At 50.7% G+C, this 22230-nt stretch overlaps 7 protein-coding genes and 3 non-coding genes across 10 annotated transcripts; 6 read left to right on the top strand and 4 right to left on the bottom strand.

The window, feature by feature from the left end:
* Window positions 1–446: 446 nt before the first annotated feature.
* On the bottom strand, window positions 447–2211 carry NFIA_077560 (NCS2 family permease; the record flags this gene model as incomplete). The annotated part of the gene is made up of 3 exons (XM_001259712.1): window positions 447–1070; window positions 1126–1230; window positions 1282–2211. The coding sequence occupies 3 exons, from the start codon at window positions 2209–2211 to the stop codon at window positions 447–449; spliced, it is 1659 nt and encodes a 552-aa protein (XP_001259713.1).
* A 2646-nt stretch (window positions 2212–4857) lies between these two features.
* Window positions 4858–6641, bottom strand: NFIA_077550 (MFS transporter; the record flags this gene model as incomplete). The annotated part of the gene is made up of 3 exons (XM_001259711.1): window positions 4858–5095; window positions 5146–6264; window positions 6322–6641. The coding sequence occupies 3 exons, from the start codon at window positions 6639–6641 to the stop codon at window positions 4858–4860; spliced, it is 1677 nt and encodes a 558-aa protein (XP_001259712.1).
* Window positions 6642–7346: 705 nt separating this feature from the next.
* Window positions 7347–8498, top strand: NFIA_077540 (serine hydrolase domain-containing protein; the record flags this gene model as incomplete). Its single annotated transcript, XM_001259710.1, has 1 exon — window positions 7347–8498. The coding sequence occupies one exon, from the start codon at window positions 7347–7349 to the stop codon at window positions 8496–8498; it is 1152 nt and encodes a 383-aa protein (XP_001259711.1).
* A 705-nt stretch (window positions 8499–9203) lies between these two features.
* NFIA_077530 (alpha/beta hydrolase) lies at window positions 9204–10238 on the bottom strand (the record flags this gene model as incomplete). Its single annotated transcript, XM_001259709.1, has 1 exon — window positions 9204–10238. The coding sequence occupies one exon, from the start codon at window positions 10236–10238 to the stop codon at window positions 9204–9206; it is 1035 nt and encodes a 344-aa protein (XP_001259710.1).
* Window positions 10239–11494: 1256 nt separating this feature from the next.
* On the top strand, window positions 11495–12706 carry NFIA_077520 (uncharacterized protein; the record flags this gene model as incomplete). The annotated part of the gene is made up of 2 exons (XM_001259708.1): window positions 11495–11832; window positions 11884–12706. 2 exons carry the CDS (start codon window positions 11495–11497, stop codon window positions 12704–12706), a joined length of 1161 nt encoding a protein of 386 aa, XP_001259709.1.
* Window positions 12707–13194: 488 nt separating this feature from the next.
* Window positions 13195–13266, top strand: NFIA_077510. The gene has a single exon. It is a non-coding gene; the product is annotated as a tRNA-Met (tRNA).
* Window positions 13267–13653: 387 nt separating this feature from the next.
* On the top strand, window positions 13654–13725 carry NFIA_077500. The gene has a single exon. It is a non-coding gene; the product is annotated as a tRNA-Met (tRNA).
* Window positions 13726–15500: 1775 nt separating this feature from the next.
* On the bottom strand, window positions 15501–15572 carry NFIA_077490. The gene has a single exon. It is a non-coding gene; the product is annotated as a tRNA-Met (tRNA).
* A 1840-nt stretch (window positions 15573–17412) lies between these two features.
* On the top strand, window positions 17413–18689 carry NFIA_077480 (cation diffusion facilitator family transporter; the record flags this gene model as incomplete). The annotated part of the gene is made up of 2 exons (XM_001259707.1): window positions 17413–17974; window positions 18049–18689. The coding sequence occupies 2 exons, from the start codon at window positions 17413–17415 to the stop codon at window positions 18687–18689; spliced, it is 1203 nt and encodes a 400-aa protein (XP_001259708.1).
* A 1048-nt stretch (window positions 18690–19737) lies between these two features.
* Window positions 19738–21523, top strand: NFIA_077470 (xylulokinase; the record flags this gene model as incomplete). Its single annotated transcript, XM_001259706.1, has 2 exons — window positions 19738–20238; window positions 20303–21523. 2 exons carry the CDS (start codon window positions 19738–19740, stop codon window positions 21521–21523), a joined length of 1722 nt encoding a protein of 573 aa, XP_001259707.1.
* Between the last annotated feature and the right edge of the window lie 707 nt (window positions 21524–22230).

Raw genomic sequence — 22230 nt, 5'->3', positions numbered from 1 at the left:
TGTTCCAAGTAAATTGTCCCATCTGATTGGCGGATGGACCTGTTATGCTTCTCCGCAGTATTGTCTTGTAATCACCCACTGGATATTTCTTGCTGTATGAATTATTAAAGTGATATATAGTGGTATTCCTTTATTACTTGGTAGCTATTATTACCTTCTGGTTCTGTGATGTTTAACTTTATTAAATGGAATATCTCGCAGATGCCGAAGTCAAGTCCCGGCCTTGTCTCCGACTCTTGGCGGGTGGCCGGAATCATGCAGGTAGAATGTACCCATATCAGGCTACTAGGACCTCAGAAGTTGAAATGGATTCTCTCTTTATCGAAAGTAATATTCGCTTTTTATGATTATGAACTAATACGGCATCCGAGTCATCAGCTCGAGATGCAAACTACCTAGGCGTGGTGTGAAAACTACATTATACTATGCTATACCAAGGCTATATATCAAAGGCTTTTGTTCCCTACACCCACTCCACTCTTCTCTCCCTCCGGCCGGTCATGCGAAGAGACAGATCCACCAGGCACGACCCCCATATCCACGGATTCCTCCTCATCCTCGCGCCAGAAGTCCTTCTTGCCCCGAGCGGCCCGTCGCAGCCAGGGAGGGAAAAATCCTCCGGGGACTTTATACGACCATGGGTCTGACTCGTCCTTGTTCGGGGGCACCACCCGACCGACGGAGCCCTTCTCAAGGAGCCAGGCTGTGGCATTGATGAGGACGTAACTAAGAATACCGGCAATCAGACCATAGGCAATGGAGTAGGTGAAGGGCATGATGGCGATGGTCAGGAAGGCGGGAATGGCGTCGCCGTAGTAGCGCCAGTTGATCTCGGCGGCTGCCTTGCACATCAGGGCGCCAACAATCACCAGCGTGCAGCCGGTAGCCCAAGGAGGGATAGAGGCGAAGATCGGGGCGAAGAAGACGGCAATGAAGAAGCAGATACCTGTTACGCAGGAGGTAAGACCCGTCTTTCCGCCCTCAGAGATACCAGCACCACTTTCGACAAATGCGGTCACAGGGGGCGAGCCAAAGAGAGAACCGATAGAGATACTGATCGCGTCGACCATCTGAGATCGTCGTTAGATTGATCGAAAAAATACACTGAAGAGGAGTGAAACATACATAAGCAAGGGCACTACCCTCAAAATCCTGAGTGCGTTCATCGATGGTTCCAGCAAACCGGGCCATAGAGTACAGAGTACCGGTGGTGTCAAGAATATCAACATACTACACGCTGGTCAGTAAAGGATGGCGTATAACTTCAGAACGCGGACTTACCAGGAACGTGATAAAGGCCAGCCCAAACTGCCCACCGTGGCCTGAGAGACTCCAGTCCTGAGCAACCAGGGTATGCTTGATGGGATGGAAGGTCACGACCTGCTTGAAGAAATCAAACATGCTGTCACCGAGCTCCGTATGAGGGAAGTAGGTGACCGGCGTGGGTCGCGGCCAGGAAATGATCGAAACCAGCAAGATACCAATGATCACAGCACCCTTGATCCGATACAGCATCAGCAGCGCGGTGAACACACCGCCGCAAAATATGCCCACCCACATCGCCGGGTTGCGCATCTTAGCATCGCTGGGACACATGCCAGTCGTAGGATCACGCAGAGAAGAAATGCAACCTGCCAATTCTAACGGGGTCTCGGTAGACCCTGTTACTAAGCCAATACCTGCGCTGTAACTCAATCCAATAAGAGTGAGGTATAGACCAATACCCGTGCCCGTGGCGAGCTTGATCGAGGCTGGCAATGCACGCGCCAACCATTGTCGGATACCAAGCAGAGTCAAGCCCAAGAAAACGAAACCCTCGACAAAGACAGCGGTAAGAGCAAGACTATACGGGATCATGCCGGAGCCGTGGTAGCCCACGACAGTGTAAGCGAAATAGGCATTGAGGCCCATACCGGGGGCCAGGGCGACAGGCAAGTTGGAGAAAAGACCCATGCAGAAAGTAGACAATGCAGCAATGGCAGCCGTAGCAGTGACGAGATCGCGCTTGATTTCCTGAACACAGAGCAGGTACTCGGTGTTGCTGTTACACAGATCGGCCTGGCTCTCGGGAGGACACACACAGGTGCCGCCCGATTCGGAGGTGATGTTGGAATTGACACTGATAATGTAGGCCATAGCGAAGAAGGTAGCGAGACCGGCGCGAATTTCGGTGAAGAAGTAGCTGCCTTTGCGTTCTTTCGGCTGTCTCATCGGTAAGCTTTCTTCTGAGCGCTTGACCTAACCCTCCGCAAGTAGAGGTAGAAGTATACTGACATGGCCTGAATTCTCCAGGCGAAACCATCGCCCAACAGGGCTTTGAGCCACCCGGAGATTGATTCTGTCGACCGCCTGAGTGATCCCCATTATGCGACAGTAAATAAGAAAGAAAAAAAGGAGAAAGAGGCACCAGCCTGAAGCCAGACAGATAGTCACGGAGGGAAAAACTCGCGCACAGATTGGAGACGCGATGCGACTTTTATTTCGGTTCCCTTCATGACATGCATGACCAACCACGCGACCGATAAGAAAACGGGAAAAAAAAATGGAGAAAAAATTTCGCCAACGGAAGAATCTGATTCGATCAATGGCTTATCTCTGAGGTCCAGAGCTTGGCAGTCCTTGGCAATCCGTGGTTCTGTCCAGTGTGAGACCTCTGTTCTGTGTGGTAATTGTCGATCGGGACGTTGGTTTCAGCGGGTCGAATCAAAAAGCCTGAAGCACATTGGTCGACGGATATCTCGGGGTCTTGATGGCGAAAAATATGTGGGAATAGAAGGGCTCGAGTCTCCTCCGTGTGTAGCTTCTATGACTGCACAATAACGCAACAAGGAGCTTTGTAAATGGTAAGATATCCAGCGGATATCACCGAGGCAATTGTGCATGGTCTCGTGCTTGACTGACGTCTGAGTGATGATAAGGTAGTAGTAGAATGTACCTAGGCTGAGACTTAGCGTTGTTGTCGTATCGCTCCGAACTCCTATCTCAAGGATGCTGGGGTTATCAGCAATTGATAAGGATTCACTCTGACAGCTCACCATTGATCATATCAGAATAATGTCTATTATTGTCAACTCGCAGTGGAGAGCATGAGTCTAGAGACTCTTCAGACAGACAAGCTATTAATCATGTGCCATAGTGGCCTCAGGAATGGCATCTGCTGCTGATGCATTAATGTTTGTCCTGTTTGTTCTGTTTACCCACGTGATCTCGCTTATTGCTGTATCTAGATGTTGAGATGTTCGTCCACCTCTTTACAATCAGGCATAGCGGAGCTATTGCCGCGTAGTTAGCTAACTAATGCAACTAATCTGTCGACAGATTCCACAATGAGCGGGGTATATCAGCGGAGGCGAGCAAATCGCCCGTGTCATCTTCATCAACCAACAGCACTCCCTGTATCATCTGCGTTGTCGCAGCTTTGGAAGCCCAGAAACACAGAACAAGGGACCCGCTGGATGGCCCTACCTGAGCGAGAATAGCATGAAACCATCACATTCGCCGTGGCGTTGCAGTTCATTAACCAGAGCCCCAACAGGATAGGCAGCTCTGATAGGCACATCATCCGCTCCCACGTCATGCGAGGCAAGAATACGGGCAAGCAGCGCTGATCCACCAAGAAGCAGTAGACTGTCGTAGAGGTCAAGCACCTCTTGAATGCTCCAGGACGTGGATATGTGATGCCGCGTCAGGTGCTCTGGGGCGACCTGTGTCTCACTACGTTCCCCCAAGAGCTCGACTCCGAGTCCACGGCGCTCATGCATCGGCTTATGCTACGTTCATTATTGACTGATTATCCGCATTCCCTTGCCTCTGACATTGGAGTCACAGGGTTCTTTGACAATAGTGACGCGCTGTTTCCGCCGCAATTCTGTACCAAGTTCGACATTATACAGTCAATTTGGGTCAACTACATTCTAGCAAACGAAGCATGTGAGTGACAGCATCGTTGACCATCGGCATGCAGATTTTCATAGCATCTTAGCTATATTCGCGTCTTACGTTGACTCCATCCAGCGGAAACCCGCAATATCGTCCAAAAGTCTTCACCACATCTCCCAGGCGTATGCTTTGGCCAACATTAAGTTGTCGGGCTTCTTCTCCGTTTCCGACAGCGCCATAGCTGCTGTGGTCAGCCTCGCAATCTATCAGCAAGTACATCATCAGCCTGCAACGGAACTGGTCCATCTCCACGGGCTCTATCGCATGATTCAGCTGCGGGGTGAAATTGTCAAGCTGATGCAAGAGAATCGTGCGCTGGCACTGAAGCCGTTGAGGTATGTGAACATACTTGCTCTCAACTTGCCTTCACTTTGCTCATTTTGGCAATGATCCAACGAAAAGCCCGTCTGCATTGGAGGTGCGAATTAGACGGTTGACCCGAAGCTTTGGCGGCGACCATGGCCAGATGCTGTAGATAGTATCACTTTTTCTTATTCAGAGACTCCCAACCACTAAATCCGACATCATCGTACAACCGATGTAAGCCTACGGGGATAAAAGCAGCCGGAGGACAGCTTAAAGCCGGAAGTAAGCAGAGAAGTAAGGCTTAAACTGGGCCAGGGACATAATCCGAATTCAATTCAATGACAGCTGACAGTTCGGCGCCAGCACTGATGATCAGAGTGTCTGCCTCCTGGATCCGATATCATTCTCGTGCCTTGCAGATCCAAGGATGGTTGAGGTGGTCAGCTGTGGTTAGTCTGTTGGAAAATCCATGTCTGTTTGTCTCGTTTGCTCTGTTTATCCATATCTTCTCGCCGGTTGTTGTAAATGCTGAGCTCTTCGTCCAGCTGCCTGTACATTGATCACCCTCTTGCAAAGTTGCAATCAATTCATTGATCCCCTCCTGTTCAGAAACTAACCCGATTTCTCTTCAAACACAACTGGCGATGGAGCAAACCTGCTACGCCGCCTTAGCCTGGGACCAAACTTGATAAAAGCCAACGGTATTGGAATCATAATGAGCGCCAAGCATCCCAATAATGTTCCTGCCCATTGCACTCCGAGGTTCATAAAGAGCTGGCGAGAAAAGAGTGGGAAACCAGCGCCGACAGCTGAGCGAAGGATAGTGTTGGCAGCGAAGACCGATGCCGCACTGGGTACACATTAACACAAACGACCCACACGCAACAGGTATGGACTCACAATTGCAGGTATGAGTCAATCAGATAGTTAAAGCACTGCAGGAAGATAACATAGATTCCGAATCCGGTGAATACCCCAGAAGCCGTGGGAGCCATCCAGTGGATCGAGCGTGTCCATCCTGTCCAGCCGTACCAGAACAAGCCGATTGCGAAGGCGATGCCGCCGACAATGGCCGGTGGTAGTCGCCACTCTGGAATTGGAATGTCGTTGTTATTGCGCAGTTTGCGCCCATAATACTTGGCGTCGATCAAGGAGTAGACTCCGCCAGCGAACTCGCCCACGATCAGGCCGATGAATGGCAGGCCACCCACGCCCAGATTCATTCTGTGGGTGCGTTGGAACACGACCGGGTAGGCTCCGAGCAGTGCATACAGGATCCCGTATATGAAAGACATATAGATTGTGATGAGGAACACGATGGGCTCGGTCAGAAGCATGCGAATCGGCCGGCTGAAGTTGTTTGTGATCAGATCGTTAAGGTCAAGCTCAACCTCGTCCTGCTTTGCGTGGATTCCCCAGTTGTGTGTCTGGCGCCTCAGCGTTGCTGCCTTCTCCATCAGAACCACCGGAGCGTATGTCTCCTTGTAGAAGAAGATCAGGAGGACGACACCGAAGAACCCCATGATGGCGGAAATGTACATGGTCCATCGCCAACCCAGGTAACTCATTGTTATGAAGCCGCCGGTGAAGGGGGATGCGAAGGGGCCGACGAAGACGGCCATTGCAAACATGGCAATCGCTATGCCTCTCTGGCTGTTGTTGTACATGTCGGCAAAGGCAGCCGGCACAATGGCAAAGGGACTGGCGGCGAACAGCCCAGCAAAGAAGCGAGTGATGAAGAGCGTCTGCGTGTCTTTTGCTGTTGCAGTCCCGATCGTGAAGATACTATATCCGAGCATTCCTATCGTGATCGGCCACCGTCGCCCGATCAGCTCTGAGGCAGGGGCCCATATTGTTGGTCCTGCCGAGAATCCGAGGACATACAGAGTGACCCCTAATGTGGCAACTTCTATGCTGATGCTGAACTTCGCCGCAATGGCGCCGATAGCGGATGAGAATATGGCGCTGGCAAATGATGCGGTGAAGGTGATGTAGGCTAGGATGACGGACAGTAGCACCCTTTGGCAAGCAGCCATCAGCATCGCATTCCGACTTGACAGTCTCATGCCAACTTACTTTGTAGACATCGACCAGTTATGCGGGTGCATGGGGTCATCTACTCCGGTGAATCCAACAACGTATTTCTCTGGATCAGGTAGTAGGGGTGGATAGTCCTTCCCGACGCCAAATGGAAGCCATTCTTCTCGAGGCGCTGGCCCTGCCGAGGAGCCGACCGTGGATCTATGTGTCAGACGAAGGCTCTCTACTCGAGCGAGATCGATGTTCGTCTGACGCCGGCTGACAGGCTCCGAGCGGATATCCTCGAAGGTGGGAGCCTCTTCCAAGTCGGAGTTTGCGGGTGAAAGGCTACTGGCTCTTACATTGGGAGATGGCATTTTTTTACAGCCGTGCAGCTTGCAATTATGTGCAGTATCCTGTGTTTAGAAGGTCTACATCGCGATCAAGGTGTTTCGGTCACTCTGAGACTTGATGTCATTGACCCGGAGCATCCATGGTTGAGTACAGCGGCTCGGAATGTTTATCCACACTTCAACAATCAATTTAAGAATGTTGATGAGACTGAATCGATATCTGTTTCAGATGTTGTTTGTAAAGAGATCAAGTGCCCGAAAGTAGTTGGGATGTTCATGAGACATGATGTCATCCAAGTCGACCTCGGATGTTGCAGCATCATGAACAAGCCTCTTGGTATTATTTATGAATGTTGATACTAACTCGCTAACAAGGCTACAACTTGTTTCCGCAGCTACAGTTTTCTCCAATTGTCGCTCCGTGTGCTTCATTTCTATCGGCCTCTCGGTCCTAGCTGGTCTCGTCGGCAAGGATCGAATGTCATGCTTCATGAGCCATCAATCAGGTTCGGTTCTGCGTACACATGGCTCGTGGGTAATATAAGCACTAACCCTGGGCAAACATTCTATTCTAGTCTGCGATGGTCGCAGCTGAAGGCCCACTAGACTCATCATGGCAGCCTACTATCTGCTTGCCAAGGAACTGAACAGCTCTACCCCGCGGTGAGATTCTCTGCCTCATCTCATCCTTCATTTCAACACCAACAACTGCCTCAAAGTCAAATCGCAATGGCACAAGTCCAAGGCACTTGCCATCCGGCCTTCTCTCCCCTCAAAGCCCTCTTTGAGGAGCACCTCGCTTCCGGCGAGGAACTCGGTGCCGACATCTGCGTAAACATCAACGGCGAGACCGTCGTCGACCTCTGGGGCGGCTACGCAGACAATGAGCGCACAAAGCCCTGGACCAGAGACACCATCACCCCCGTCTGGTCCGTCACCAAGATCGTCACTGCCCTTGCCGCACTCACCCTCGTCGACCGCGGCCAGCTCGACCCCTACGCCAAAGTCGCCCAGTACTGGCCCGAGTTCGCCGCGCACGGCAAGCAGGACATCGAGGTCCGCCATCTCCTCAGCCATACCGCCGGCTTACCCGCCTGGGATTCGCCCCTGTCCCTCGAAGAATACTACAACACGCCCCTGGCCACGCAGAAACTCATCCAGCAACAACCCTGGTGGACGCCCGGCTCCGCCTCGGGATACCACCTCTCGGCCCAGGGCTTCCTACTCGGCGAGCTCGTGCGCCGCATCTCAGGCAAGTCGCTGACGCAGTTCATCGCCGACGAGCTTGCGACTCCGCTCGACGCGGATTTCCAGCTCGGCGTCGCGGAGAAGGACTGGCCGCGCACGGCGGATATCGTACCCCCGTCTGCAGCACCGTTTCCTGCCCTCGATCCGCAGAGTATCGCTATGCGCGCATTCCGCGGGACCCCCGCCGACGCAACAGCGAGCATGACGCCTGAGTTCCGCCGCGCGGAGCAAGGCGCGACGGGCGGATTTGGCAACGCGCGAGCGATCAACAAGATTACCTCGATGGTTACGCTGGGCGGGAGCGTAAACGGGAAGCGCTTCCTCTCGCCGCAGACGATCGATCTGATCTTCCAGGAGCAGGTCAGCGGCGTGGATCTGGTGCTGGGGGTCTTTCTCCGGTTTGGGATGGGCATGGGCTTGCCGGTGCCGGAGAATAAGGCGTTGGAGTGGATGCCGCAGGGGAAAGTGTGCTTCTGGGGAGGCTGGGGTGGGTCAATGGCGGTTATGGATCTCGATCGTAAGGTGACGATTACTTATACGTTGAATAAGATGGGGGCTGGGACGCTGGGGAATCCACGGACTGAGAAGTATGTCAGGGCTGTGTATGCGGCGTTGGATGCGTACAAGCCATGATGAATGCCTCTATCTCCTGGAGGCGTATATAGTCGTATCTAGATCCCATATCGTACAGAATGTATCTATCTCTACCGCTGAGTGCTCACGTTCGCGTCCTCCTCCACATTCTCAATAAGATCATGGTTCGACAAGACTCCCACCATCCCGTCTGGAACCTCAGCACTGCATGACCTTGTTAGCGTGAGTCGGTGTCTCGAGGACAGATAGACGAACGTGAAGCCCTTGACCAGTTCAAAGTCCGATTTGATGCTGCCGCCGCTTGAGGTTATGTTGTCTTTCACCCTGGGTTGTCAGGTTGTCAGTGCATGGCATCGCTAGCGTGAAGCGACACTTACTGTTTGATTTGATCGTCGGTCGCACTTGAATTTAGCGTTATCTATATTACCGTGACTGTTAGAAGATAGATTTCGCTCGATGGAGTTGCGAGACTTGCCATAACAGCAGGCATTTTGATAGGTTGTAGTCTGTAGATGACGGATTGGTTCTTTGGGAAGATAACTAGAGGTTGGGATGTCCTGTCTAGATTGCCAGAAAAAGTCCATATCTTGTTGACTTTATAGAGGTGATTGATGTTATGATCTAAAACTGGATCTGATAATGATATCACTCTGCAGATGAGCCGTTCCCCCCACCAATGAAACAGATCGCCCTTCATTCCATCATGCCGCGCGCTTCATCTAGATAATCATCCCAGCCACACAGTCATCGATCGAGAAGCTTCAGAATCTCCTCCGCTATCCGTCGATACCCTGTCATCAGCCCCTCGTCATCCTCCCCGGGCTTCATCGCCAGTAGTCTCGGATGCTGCCCGAGCGCCTCGGAGCACTGCCACGTATGATTCTTGCCTGCAGTCACATCCAGCGCGATTACTGCCCCGTCACGCCGTGCATGAGCCACAAAATCCTCAATGTCGTACAGGAATACCAGCTCCTCCGCCCCGGCTGAGACCCACGTGCGGTCGGGGAGAATCTCCTTCCACGATCCGCGCGCTGCCACGTCGACTGCGAAGTTGCTGTACACGTCGGCGATGTCGGCGGGCGCGTCCCGCATCACCTGCTCGCAGCATTTGTCTAGCGAGCGTTTGAAGAGCCGCTCCTCCCAGTGGAGCGCCAGCGCGCGTGGATGGGACGTGTGTAGATTCAACCAGGGGCTGACCAGGATTGCTCCGGCTGGTCGGTCACACGGGTGATCCGCGTCATGTCCATCGTTCGCTCTGTGATAGCGCTGGTGAAGGCCGGTCAGTAGAGACACGATCAGATGCCCCCCGGCGGAATCGCCGATCACCACGATCTTGGATGCGTCCACGCCTAGCTCCTTGTTGATCCAGTCGTAGGCGGCAATCGCTTCGTCGCGCTGTTTCGGGAACGTCGCTGCCGGGGCGAGGGTGTAGTCCAGGGAGAAGATGGCGACCGTGAGCCCATGCCGTTGGAGAAGCTCCGCCATGAAGAGGTGTTCTGGCGCTCCGGCAGACGGGTGGAAACTCACATATCCGCCGCCGTGGCAGTGGAAGAGCACGAGATCCGCATCGCGGGGGTGGATCGCTTTTGCTGACAGTCCACGACAAAGCCAGAAGCCGCAGAAGTCTGCTCTACGTACGCTCTGGTAGATCTGGCGTTTGAGATGCCCGTAGCGGTTCGAGGTGAGTAGGTTCTGGCCGGTTCGATCGGCAACGTTGTCCCAGAGCGATCCGGGTGTGTTATTTCCCAGGCTACGAGAGAATTGACACCGTATGAACATTGAATGATACAAATCACATAGTCAAGGATTGGTTTTGATGGATACACACCAGGTCATGACATGCCGGAAGACGTGTTCCCTAAGCGGGGGCGGATGATAAGTAGACCAGGGCACCCAGCGCCGCAAGAGAGTAGTCAAGACACTCCATGGCAGTCGAAAACAAACCGTCACGGCAATTTGAAGATATTCAGCAATGGTGAGTTTCTTGACTGGATTAGGTTCTGGGAATGACTCCATTGTCGAATATGTTTCTTTGCGAAAGAACACATTCATGAGAATGATACTGCATTCAATGCTGCCATAATTCTTTATATAGCCTGATATCAACCGGACTGTTTGCATTCAGGCTGAAATCTGTAGATCTGTTCACCGCGACGGTTCGAGAAGCATTTGGCTCGCTTCATATATATAACCACTTACAGAACGGACTGGATTCCGAAACCGTTTTGAATCGCCTGCGTTGGTGTATAAAGCACATATCTGGGTTGCTTTTCCATATCGATCCATGCGATATAGTGACTGATCCGATCGATCCTCGAGACCACGACGGGTCATTTTCCTTGTGATGCTCGCGACATTTGGCCGGTGTTAAACTCGTTCCAAAGCCAGCGGTGGGATCGCACAGCGCCCACACCTTCACTCGCATCGGTGTTTAAGACGCCAGATCGGAGACCACATTGCGAGCTTGTTGGTTCTTCGAACAGATTCAGAAGCGTCGGGGGTTAGCGCTGTCCGTGTTGAGATACCAATATTTAAGACAGCTGCTCAAGGGAGGACGCCATTATTTTTGACATGGAAATCACCGGCACAATTCGCCTGGAGTAAAAGTCTCATGGGACCGCCAACAAATGTACCATTTACGGTCTTCTAGGACAATAGGCCAGCCATTGTTCATCGAGCCAATTTGGCAAATCTATCACCATGTGAATCATAAATGATGTGCACTGACCGTGTTCCTTTCCGACCGGAGATTGTGATTGATCCCACTGCCTCGGTATAGAGCTTGGAGATCTATTGCGGCAGACATGAACACCTGAAAACCAAACATTGGCCGGTGATCCGTTATTCCTCCACATTATTTCGCAAGGATTGCCGATTCAGGAAATATGTTGTGTGAATCATGCCGCCGTCAACCGAGCTCCGAACGTAAGATCGAGATCTCGAGAATCAGTTATAAATATGTCAATGTCAACGTTCTAATATGTTTCACTTGTATGCTGATCGCCTTATGTACCAGAACATCAATTGCGAGCAAGATGACAGCCAAGCTAGTCCTTCCCCTGCTCAGCGTGTTCGCGCTGTATGCCATCTTCTACTTCGCCGAAATCAACGGCCTGAATCATCTGGCACAGGAAGCCATCACTGCAAAGACGCTGCCAGGCACCAATGAGCCACTGCGCACTGTCTATACGGGTATTGCGCCGGTGGATAATGTGCTGGCTGCGTTGACCACCTTTTTCTGGCCTGCCACGGATGGCAGTAATCCTACCCTGACGTTGCATTCCATCGCCTTCTCTGGCACCTTTGGTGCTGCCTGGACGCTCGTGACTCTGGAGTCCTGGAGACGCGGAAATGCCTGGACGATCGCTGCATTGTCTGTAACCCTCAGTCGCATCTATGACAGAAGAAGCTGACAGGAAGACAGTCCCACGATGTTCGGCCTCCTAGCGCAGGTACTCACCTTCGCCTTCGCCACACCCCTGTACTGCGCTTTTCAGCTATACAACTCCGTCACGGCGCGCAAGCCCAATGCTGAGAATATTCGCATTCCTCGCGCAATTCTAAATGCCATCCCTCTGGTCTTTATCCTTGGATTCATGGTTCCTACGTTGCTGATGATTCTGCCTGTTTCGGAGCATGTCACCGTCGACATGAAGCAAATATTTATTGCCTCCTGGCACCCCTGGCCTGCATACGTCGCGATTGCTCTCACCATAATCAACTTTGTCTGCGGTTCCTCTACGAGCAGTGATCAATCGGTTGAGGGTGGACGCGCGAATCTTCGGTCGCTCCGATTCGTGTATGCCTTTGCATTCGCCAACGCTGCGTTGACCCATCTCATCTCGTGGATCGTGTCTCTGGCTACCGTACTTGCACCCGTCATCTTTGAGAAGCGGCTGTTGGCAGTTTTGCATCCGTTCAAGGTGTTCCAGATTGCCTTGCCCTGGACAAAGCCAGCATTGCAAGTGAGCGATATCGGGGAGGGTGTACATGTGTTTCTGCGCTGGGATTATCTGATCGGCTCCGCGGGCGTGTTGGTTTGGGCCTTGAGTCTGTATAAGACTGCTCATCTGGTCGTTTATGGCAAGGTTGGATGGCTTGATCTGCTAAAGAAGGCTGTGTTGTTGGTGACTCTGGTCGGGCCAGTGGGGGCTGCGGTCGAGTTGATGTGGGAGCGCGATGAGTTGATCATCTACGAGACTGGAGGGATCAAGAGAGAGACTTCACGAGAGAAGAAAACTTCTTGAAAGTACCTTGTGTGTTCTGTGGTGGGTTCTTCGACGGTCTGCTCGCCTGTGATGCTCATGAGGTTCATGTTCCGGTTGGACTGAGATATCATCAAGAATTGAAAACAGTAAAAAGTCTTGCTGAATTGGGGCATTTGTCGACGCCTCATCATAAATCATATCTGCTGGTTGATAAAGCAGCTTGCCGCTGTGATGTCGTCGGCGCCCTATTGTGTTCTTGATGGCAACATCGGCGTACATATATATTGAGGAATCGTTTACTTGCCTGAGGCAATCACTTCGTGCCACTCCAACAGGGAATCAAATTTATTTTAGAGGTGATATACGAAGCGGAAGAGGCTGCTATCCTTGACACCAATTATTGCCTACCCTCACAGATCGATCCAATCGATGCGATCACTCTGTACTCCTCTCGCTCTATACATTGCCATTTTATCTCTGACTCCTAATTTATAGAATTATTATCACGCTTGCTTTCATCAATCCCAAGCATGTTAGCTCAGGGGAAGAGCGCCGGGCTCATAACCCGGAGGTCCCTGGATCGAAACCAGGACATGCTATCTGATTCTTTTTTTCGCGGGCCACGTCCATCATCTTCGTATCTGGCCCAATCATCCTTTTTTTTTCCCCCCCTTCCTTCACGTCCGTCTCTTCTTCACTTAGTAATAATTACTCTGATAGCCCCTAAAAAACTTCAGAGACCTATCCGTTGTGTCATGACCATACTAAGGCAGATAGTAGTGTAATAAACCTCAATTTTTAACTAACGTTCCTGCCCATCGCTGACCTCAATCGTACAGGCACCGGGTCATACACCCCACATTCTTTTCGGCAATAAGCAATTTGTAATGATCAGTCGGCTTTTTGAATAAGCCACAAGCCTGAAGATGAGGATGGTTACCCAATTTGGTTTATGTAACCAAAAACAGTCAGAAATATTAATCCCAAGCATGTTAGCTCAGGGGAAGAGCGCCGGGCTCATAACCCGGAGGTCCCTGGATCGAAACCAGGACATGCTATTTGATTTCTTTTTTCCACTTCCCATCGTAGTGCATAACTACCCAATTTTTTTGCCGATATATTTCTGGATAGGCTCATACTAAGGTAAAGGCGGCAGCTCTGTTTCACGGAATATATGCATTAAGAAATAGACTATGACTTTTAATCATGTTCTTGCCCAGAGACTTCCGCACGATTAGCTTGATAACAATGCTGACGTCGCAAAGCTTGCATAGTGATACTCCTTGAGGTCACGAAATCCTAGTTGCACATGCCATACGGCAATTTGTCGTTTGACCCCTGATCAAAGAAGGCTGATCACGTTTCAGCCAGCTGATCGGACCGAAGGTATCAAATGTCTAACACCACCGGCGCAAGTAAGACCACGTCCGCATCGAACCCCATTCGTTCCATATGAACAATATCAGCAATCTTTCCGAAGGCAAGCATGACCAGCGTTGTAGAGACCATGATCGTCTAATGATACCAGCTGGAGCATCGAGAACGCGAAGTGTCAGTGAACCAGATGTCTTTTGTCAGTGAGCGTAGTCCATGTACGACCAAGGCGATTTCCTTCTCTCGTGTCATTTCAACTGCTTATGTTCCAAGGTTTAGCTGGTGACTAGTATAGATCAATCTGCATCGAGTCCCCATTGTAGTTCGTCGTCTGCTTATCACAGATGATTTTTTCGAGGGACACAGAGATAGTTCTTTGTGAACCAACAGCGAAAGGTTATGGTAGAGTTGTTCCAAGTAGGACCGACTTCGACTCCTTCGCCCGGAGAGTCGGCAATCTTTTCAAACTCCATTTTTTTCACTCTCGAGCTTGCCTCACTAGGTGTCGTTTCGCTTTGGTCATCATGTTCGACTGGCGCAAGCCAATGGGCAACTGTAATGTCCATAGTGTGGGTATCACGGCCAAACTTAGACCATCTGGTGCACTTGCACCCTTCCTTCTAGCACATATGGCCCAAATAGCACTTTAGAGAGCGGCATCTGGGACCCCTGGGACACGGCCGCTGCCGCATCATGTAACTCGTGACGGCGAGACAGGCTGGGTCGACATCACTAGTACTGTGGGCGTTGACCTGCTTGGTCGGGGAGTCGTTCGTGCAAAAGTCTTCTAATGGATTCGCTCATGAGTTGAGCAGCAGTGACGCCTCCTTCGTGCCCGCCTCGATCAGATGCTCTTTGAACTTGATACGGTCAGCTCTACGGAGGCTCCACCAGAGTCTAACTACTTACCAGGTATGTCCTCGCGTACGGCGGTACCGATTTGGCCTTCCAAAGCACGAATTTCAGCTTCGCTCAACATTTTCTCGCCCGTCTTGAGAAGAGTTAAGCGATATCTGGCGAAACCGTCAAGACAAGTACATGGGCAATTTGATTTCCCATAGCACGTGAGTCCTTCACCATCTAGAAAGTTGAAGAATTGAGAAGTATGCTGAAGCAGAATGGCATGGGTGAGCAATGGTCTTATGAGAGAAGAATTATGCAGCTTTCTGACCAATTTGACTGATAACAACATTGGGTTGGTGTTGGCAGCAGGTCTATTATATTGCTTAGCTGCAAAAACATAAGTCTACCAAAAACTTTGGGCTCAACTCTAGTATACTCCGTGCCTAGTATGGAGTATGGACTATTGTTGCTATTCTCTTATCAGGCGAAAATGGCTTGAGGAAACATGACGGATAAGACAAGTCATTTCGGTCTCACGATGGATACCTTATCTCGTGGACTGGTTACCATCAAGCGTACAAGGATAGAAGGGAAGAAAATCAAAAAAGAAATCAGATAGCATGTCCTGGTTTCGATCCAGGGACCTCCGGGTTATGAGCCCGGCGCTCTTCCCCTGAGCTAACATGCTGGCTTGTCTTGGCATTTATGTACGCCTTTGAACTCAAGTATGAGATGTACTCAGTCTTCCCTGAACTTCACCCAGTCACACTGTGAGAGAGAAAGTAATGGCATAGAGGACTCCCTTTCCTCTTTACTCCTAATAATATGCATTAGATATACGTAGTACATCGCGCCCTAGTCAATGAGACGACAAGAACACCTAGTCTGCTTTTCGTGCTGGTTCTTCTCTACAACGGTACAACCTAAGCGAAGAGGTAAGTTTCGTATGAGACAGTCATTCCAGCTATGGTCGATTCAGTTCGCACTTCGCTCCTATTGATGGACCATGGAGACGATTCCGCGAGTACTAGACCAGTAAATAGTCTAAACAATTGGTCCTCGGATCATTGAGGCCTAGTCCTATGATAACGAGGTGTTTCGAATATGAAGCAGTCGCAAACCATAACTCCTCACTGGGTTGCGACTTTATCAAATGGCTTCAATATGAGTGGAGGAACCAGCTTGAACATTTCGTGCGAGTTCAAACCCAATTCCACGAGTCTCGGGGCCCCTCCGAATGAGGGACCTGAGCTGACGTGGTAGATGACTGGTAAGACATAATGTTCAACTCATCAAAAGCACAAAGCACTCTCCGCACCGTTTCAGAAAGGAAAAGCCCAAATTAGTTTGAGTAGGAGTCCAACAAGCCACAGCTGTCTCTAACTAATGCAGAGAGTCCAATGAGGCGTAAGATGATTACGCATTCGAATATGCACCATTCAATTCGACACAGGACATGCGTGGACGTTTCTTGGCAGAGAGGGAACGCGCACGCGTTCTGGGTTGTGGACACTTGCAGATTCACAAGTCCAGATTGATGGCTTGGTCTTATGAAGTTGCTTGTTCCAGATTGGCATCCGCAGTTTCGAAGAAGAGTTGGCGATATCGGCAGAGCATCGCCAAGCATCCGGACTGTAGCTCCACTGGGCTGATATCATAGTGCTCCTGCTGTTCAGTCTCCATGACGATGTTGAGCATCAGCACTGTCACATACAATTGAAGGACGATGGTGCAGCTTTTGAGAGTTAGCAAATAGAAGCATTCCTTGACTATCATTCTAAGCTAGAACAATAAAACCTACGATCATTATTCACCCCTCAGTTACTCGAGCATGGAAGCAGTAGATAGATACAGCACAGGGCAGATCCGCCGTCGGAAGGGAGAACTGCCCGCTTTGAGCCGATGGGCCAGTCAGGTCAGCCTGTCAGCACATGTCGGCTTTGGCTCAGCCGGATGCTAACTAGGAGGCTGTGATTCAAAACCATTCTTGAATCTCTTTTTCCCGGTTTCTACCTTCCCAAGATGCTGTGTGTACCTCTACAGAATAACATGTACTAGATAATATTATCCATCAATTATTTTGGAGATACCCCCTCCCAGACATGGGTACAGCCAAGAAGAACACAGTGTCCTGAGCTACCGCAGCCTTCCGAATCAACCCCCAACTAATCTGCTGCCTCTAATTTGTCGTGTGCCTTAAACAGTTAAACTTAACTCCCCCGGGGAGTACGTGCGTCGCCCTGATGCCGCTGACGCAGCCCCTGCGGTGCAGGGCCGGTCGTCCATCACCAACAACACCACCATCAACTTTTGTCCTCCGCCGCCCCGTATTCAGTGGGCGGTCCGGTATCATTTCCACTCCTGGCGCGCGTCTCTTACCCCTGAAGCGAGTCCTTTGTACATCAACGATCCTTCAGCGCCATAAGAGTCCCCTCTTCTCCAATGCTCGGGTCCGCTCCCTTCCACGTCTTTCATTAACACCATCAACAAAGACAATATCTACCCCGAACCTCATAACCACTTCACTCATGGCAACTCAAACCAGAGAACATGGTGGCCATGGGGGTCATTCTCACCATCACCATCATCATCATCACGGAAATGTTTACCTCACCTCTGCGAACAAAAGCGACGCTGGAGTCCGAATCACGCGGATTGGCCTGGTTGCCAACCTCGCTATGGCAATTGGGAAATTCATTGGCGGCTATGTCTTCCATTCGCAAGCTTTGATTGCCGATGCCTATCATGCCCTTGCCGATCTCGTATCCGACTTTCTTACACTAGGAACCGTCGCGTGGTCTTTGAAGCCCCCTACAGAGAGGTTTCCCAACGGTTACGGGAAAATTGAAAGCATCGGTGCACTGGGCGTGAGTGGACTCCTGCTTTGTGGGGGCGTGTTTATGGGCCTGAATTCAGGACAAGTTCTACTGGATCAGTTCTTTCCTGAGGCTGCGGAGGCGATCGCTCACTCCAGAGTTTTGGGTCATGGCCACTCGCATGCTCACGGGGTCCAGGCCCTTGGGCCGAATATCAATGCGGCATGGCTTGCAGGGGGTTCGATTATTGTGAAAGAATGGCTTTACCGTGCCAGTGAGTGCCCACTTCCAATTCCTCCCTACGTTACTGTGGCTATCAGCTAACCGCTGCGGGGTTGCTATTTCTAGCTATGAAAATTGCAAATGAACGCAAATCTTCTGTGCTCGCGTCCAATGCCGTACATCACCGCATCGACTCTCTTACTAGCATCGTCGCCCTGTTCACGATCGGCGGTTCTTACATGTTTCAAGACGCGTCTTGGCTTGATCCCGTCGGTGGCCTTCTCATTTCCCTGATGGTGATTAAGGCTGGGTGGGCCAATACTACAACATCCCTACTCGAACTAGCAGATACTACGGTTGACGACGACATCAAAGACTCCGTGCGCAATGCAGCATCCAAGATCCTTGCCAAACTCGAAGATCCACACGCGATTCAGATCCGGGACGTTCAGGGTATGAAATCTGGACAAAACTACCTCATGGAGATTGAATTAGCGGTGCCGGGGGCTTGGTCACTCAGCCGATCTCGCGAGATTGAGGAGACCGTTCGACACGCCGTCGGGGCGGCTGTGCGCGGGGTCAAGCGGCTCAAGATCCGATTTGTCCCTTCCGAACTGGAGCATTTGGACTTTACAGAGGAGTTTATCGCTCCAGAGGTCATCAGACAAAGTAACCCCGAGCCGCAAGAGGGCGATATTGATGCGGTGCATGAGGCGCATGCGCACGACCATCAACACAAGGAGAATGAGTCCCGCAAGTCCCGTTAAGCAATAGCGCTTGCATCTTTCCTCCTATATAAAGTTCTGAAAATGGGCCACATATTCGTCATGTTAACTTTGCACTTTTCGCTTCCACTTGACCTCCACCGAATAGCATGTGATACCCCGGAGGCAAAGACGAATGGAAGACCGTCCATGTATGCTGAGGATAAGATTAGAAGGATAGACGAGATCAGCTCGGGGCACAACGGGACCAGGAACGTGGTCTTGAAGAGAGGAGATTTTATCGACAATCTACAAACGATGCTTCATTGTTGGCCTATCTGGTCCTTAGAGGTGCTGGAGAGTATATAATTTAGAGACTGGCACGACTGAAGACTTCAAAAACAATTACCCGGCAGTCAACTTTATCAATCATTCTTTTGCCTTTCTTGAAAGTGGAATGATCATCTGATTACTATTTGTACCTTAGTAGATGCCTTTTGTTAGATTCTCGTAATTCTGCCCAGTTCTGGAACCTGGAGATTCTCTGTACTGATCTCGATATTAACCGGGGAAATTCCCGGCGGTGGGGTTATCCTCATATGCTCCCGCCCGCAGTTGAGCTCTCCCGGGTTTTTACATCACTTCGGCATCATAATATAGTAGGTATAATTGCCCTGATGAAGTATTCTGTTTGTCTAGGAATTGGAATGTCATTGGACGAATTGGATTCTTGGATATAAGTACCTATACCTAAATATTGCCTGGTAAATTATGGTCTATGTCACCCAATGTAAAAGGGTTGGTGGGGGACCAGGAGGTTAAAGACCTTTTTCCCCAGGAACCGACTTCTCCTTATCCTGAATTTGCCCGAGAGAGGGATAAATTGGTGAGACAGCTTCCACCTGACATTTTGCCAATTGACCATAAGTCTTATCATAAAACCTTCGTCTTGTCTTCTGATCTTCTTCTATTCCTATTTCTTTAATAATACGTCCATCTTGCTTTCAGTTCCCTCTACCTTTGTCTGTGTTGTCACCGTCTTTTCTTATCCGTATCGACGTCATCTTATCTCCCCGCGGGGTTAGATTCTCAGTCATCCAACACTCACATCATGACTTCTCAGGGCCCTCTATACATTGGGTTCGACCTCTCCACACAGCAGCTCAAAGGCCTGGTGGTCAACTCAGAGCTGAAGGTGGTACACGTCTCGAAATTCGACTTCGATGCCGATTCCCACGGGTTCTCGATCAAAAAGGGCGTGCTCACCAACGAGGCGGAGCATGAGGTCTTCGCACCCGTTGCGCTGTGGCTGCAAGCCCTGGATGGCGTGCTGGACGGTCTGCGCAAACAAGGACTAGATTTTAGCCGTGTCAAGGGAATCAGCGGCGCCGGACAGCAGCATGGTAGCGTTTACTGGGGCGAGAATGCGGAGAGCCTCCTCAAGTCGCTGGATTCAAGCAAGTCGCTAGAGGAACAGCTGAGTGGAGCTTTTTCGCACCCCTTTAGCCCGAACTGGCAGGATGCTAGTACTCAAAAGGAGTGTGATGAGTTTGACGCTTTCTTGGGAGGCCCGGAGCAGTTGGCTGAGGCGACGGGTAGCAAGGCGCATCATGTAAGTTGGTCATGTGCCGTGTCTTCTGTTCAATAGGGCTTGCTGACGGTCGTTTGCTGGCCAGAGATTCACCGGCCCTCAGATTCTCCGAATGCAGAGGAAATATCCCGAGGTGTACAGAAAGACGGCCAGAATCTCGCTTGTGTCTTCGTTTCTTGCGTCCTTGCTCTTGGGTTACATTGCGCCCATGGACATCTCGGACGTCTGCGGCATGAACCTGTGGGATATCAAGAAGGGTGCTTACAATGAGAAACTCCTTGGACTTTGTGCAGGACCATTTGGCGCAGAGGACCTCAAGCGGAAGCTAGGTGACGTCCCGGAAGATGGAGGTCTACGCCTTGGAAAGATCAATCGTTATTTCGTTGAGCGGTATGGATTCAGCTCAAACTGTGAGATCCTTCCTTCGACTGGCGATAACCCGGCTACCATCCTTGCCCTGCCCTTGCGGCCGTCCGATGCTATGGTGTCTCTGGGAACTTCCACTACTTTCCTCATGTCTACTCCAAGCTACAAGCCAGACCCTGCAACACATTTCTTCAACCACCCCACCACCCCTGGACTCTACATGTTCATGCTTTGCTACAAGAACGGCGGCCTTGCACGCGAACATGTTCGTGATGCAATCAATGAGAAATCGGGCAGTGGCGCGTCCCAGTCGTGGGAGAGCTTCGACAAGATCATGCTTGAGACGCCCCCGATGGGCCAGAAGACCGAATCCGGCCCCATGAAGATGGGCCTGTTTTTCCCCAGACCAGAAATCGTGCCAAATGTCCGGTCCGGACAGTGGCGTTTCACCTACGATCCAGCTAGCGATACACTGACTGAAACCGAAGACGGATGGAATAAGCCGTCAGACGAGGCGCGGGCTATTGTGGAGAGCCAGATGCTGTCGCTTCGCTTGCGGTCCCGAGGTCTTACCCAGAGCCCTGGCGACGGACTGCCTCCTCAGCCACGTCGTGTCTACCTCGTTGGAGGAGGTTCGAAGAACAAAGCTATTGCTAAGGTAGCTGGAGAGATCCTGGGAGGAAGTGATGGAGTTTACAAGCTGGATGTCGGAGATAATGCCTGCGCTTTGGGCGCAGCATACAAGGCTGTGTGGGCTATTGAGAGAAAGCCCGGCCAGACCTTCGAAGACCTGATTGGTCAACGGTGGAGAGAGGAAGAGTTCATTGAGAAGATTGCAGATGGATATCAAAAGGGAGTTTTCGAGAAGTACGGCAAGGCTGTTGAGGGATTTGAGAGAATGGAACAGCAGGTGTTGAAACAGGAGGCAGCCAGGAAGTAGATCTACCGCATATATAATAACTATGATGAGAGGATAAATCGAATTAGACTAGTGCATGTGAACATATTCAAAACAAAACCAAGTGTCTGGACTAGTAACATGAGATATAGTATATGAGATATTTAATGGATGCTGCCCAGTTGATGCCAAATATGCCTGAATGTGCGGGCATCAAGGGCCACTTCGGGCGAGGCACGTCGCCCCTTGCCCTTTCTGGGCCAACACCCGTTCAGCTTGACGTCCGCACAAGAAATGATTCATCACAACAATTCTCAATTTCTTTCCCCTCCATCAACGTCACTGGCATCGAGCTCTGAGGCTAGGCTAATCCTTTCGCCCTCTTGTACCCGCCTTTCATTGTCACACTTTATCATTGTATGCATATCAGGATTTTAAGTCCTAGTCAAGAGTTCGCGTGAGTGAAGGCCCGATCTCCACTGAAAGAAATTTTTTTGTCCTTTTCATTTTACCCGAATAATAACTGGGGCTTTTGACAAGCTAAGGCGCCCACAGGCAAAGCCCCCTTCGAAACACCGCCCGATTATTAGTACTATTATCTTTGATGCTGGAACTAAACCTACTATGCATAGTTCGATAGCCTACTGACCCTCCTCTGTGCTATGACTCTCCACCGCCGTTGATTTTGATCCCGACAAACCACTTTTTCTTGAATCACTGCTATTATCGCTTTCAGAGTCCTCACGACT

Source organism: Aspergillus fischeri, genomic scaffold (assembly GCF_000149645.3).
Source record: "Aspergillus fischeri NRRL 181 1099437636264 genomic scaffold, whole genome shotgun sequence".
In the NCBI taxonomy this organism is placed as follows: Eukaryota; Fungi; Ascomycota; class Eurotiomycetes; order Eurotiales; family Aspergillaceae; genus Aspergillus; species Aspergillus fischeri.
The sequence above is the reverse complement of the archived record's forward strand: the minus strand, read 5'-3'. Positions and strand labels throughout refer to the sequence as shown.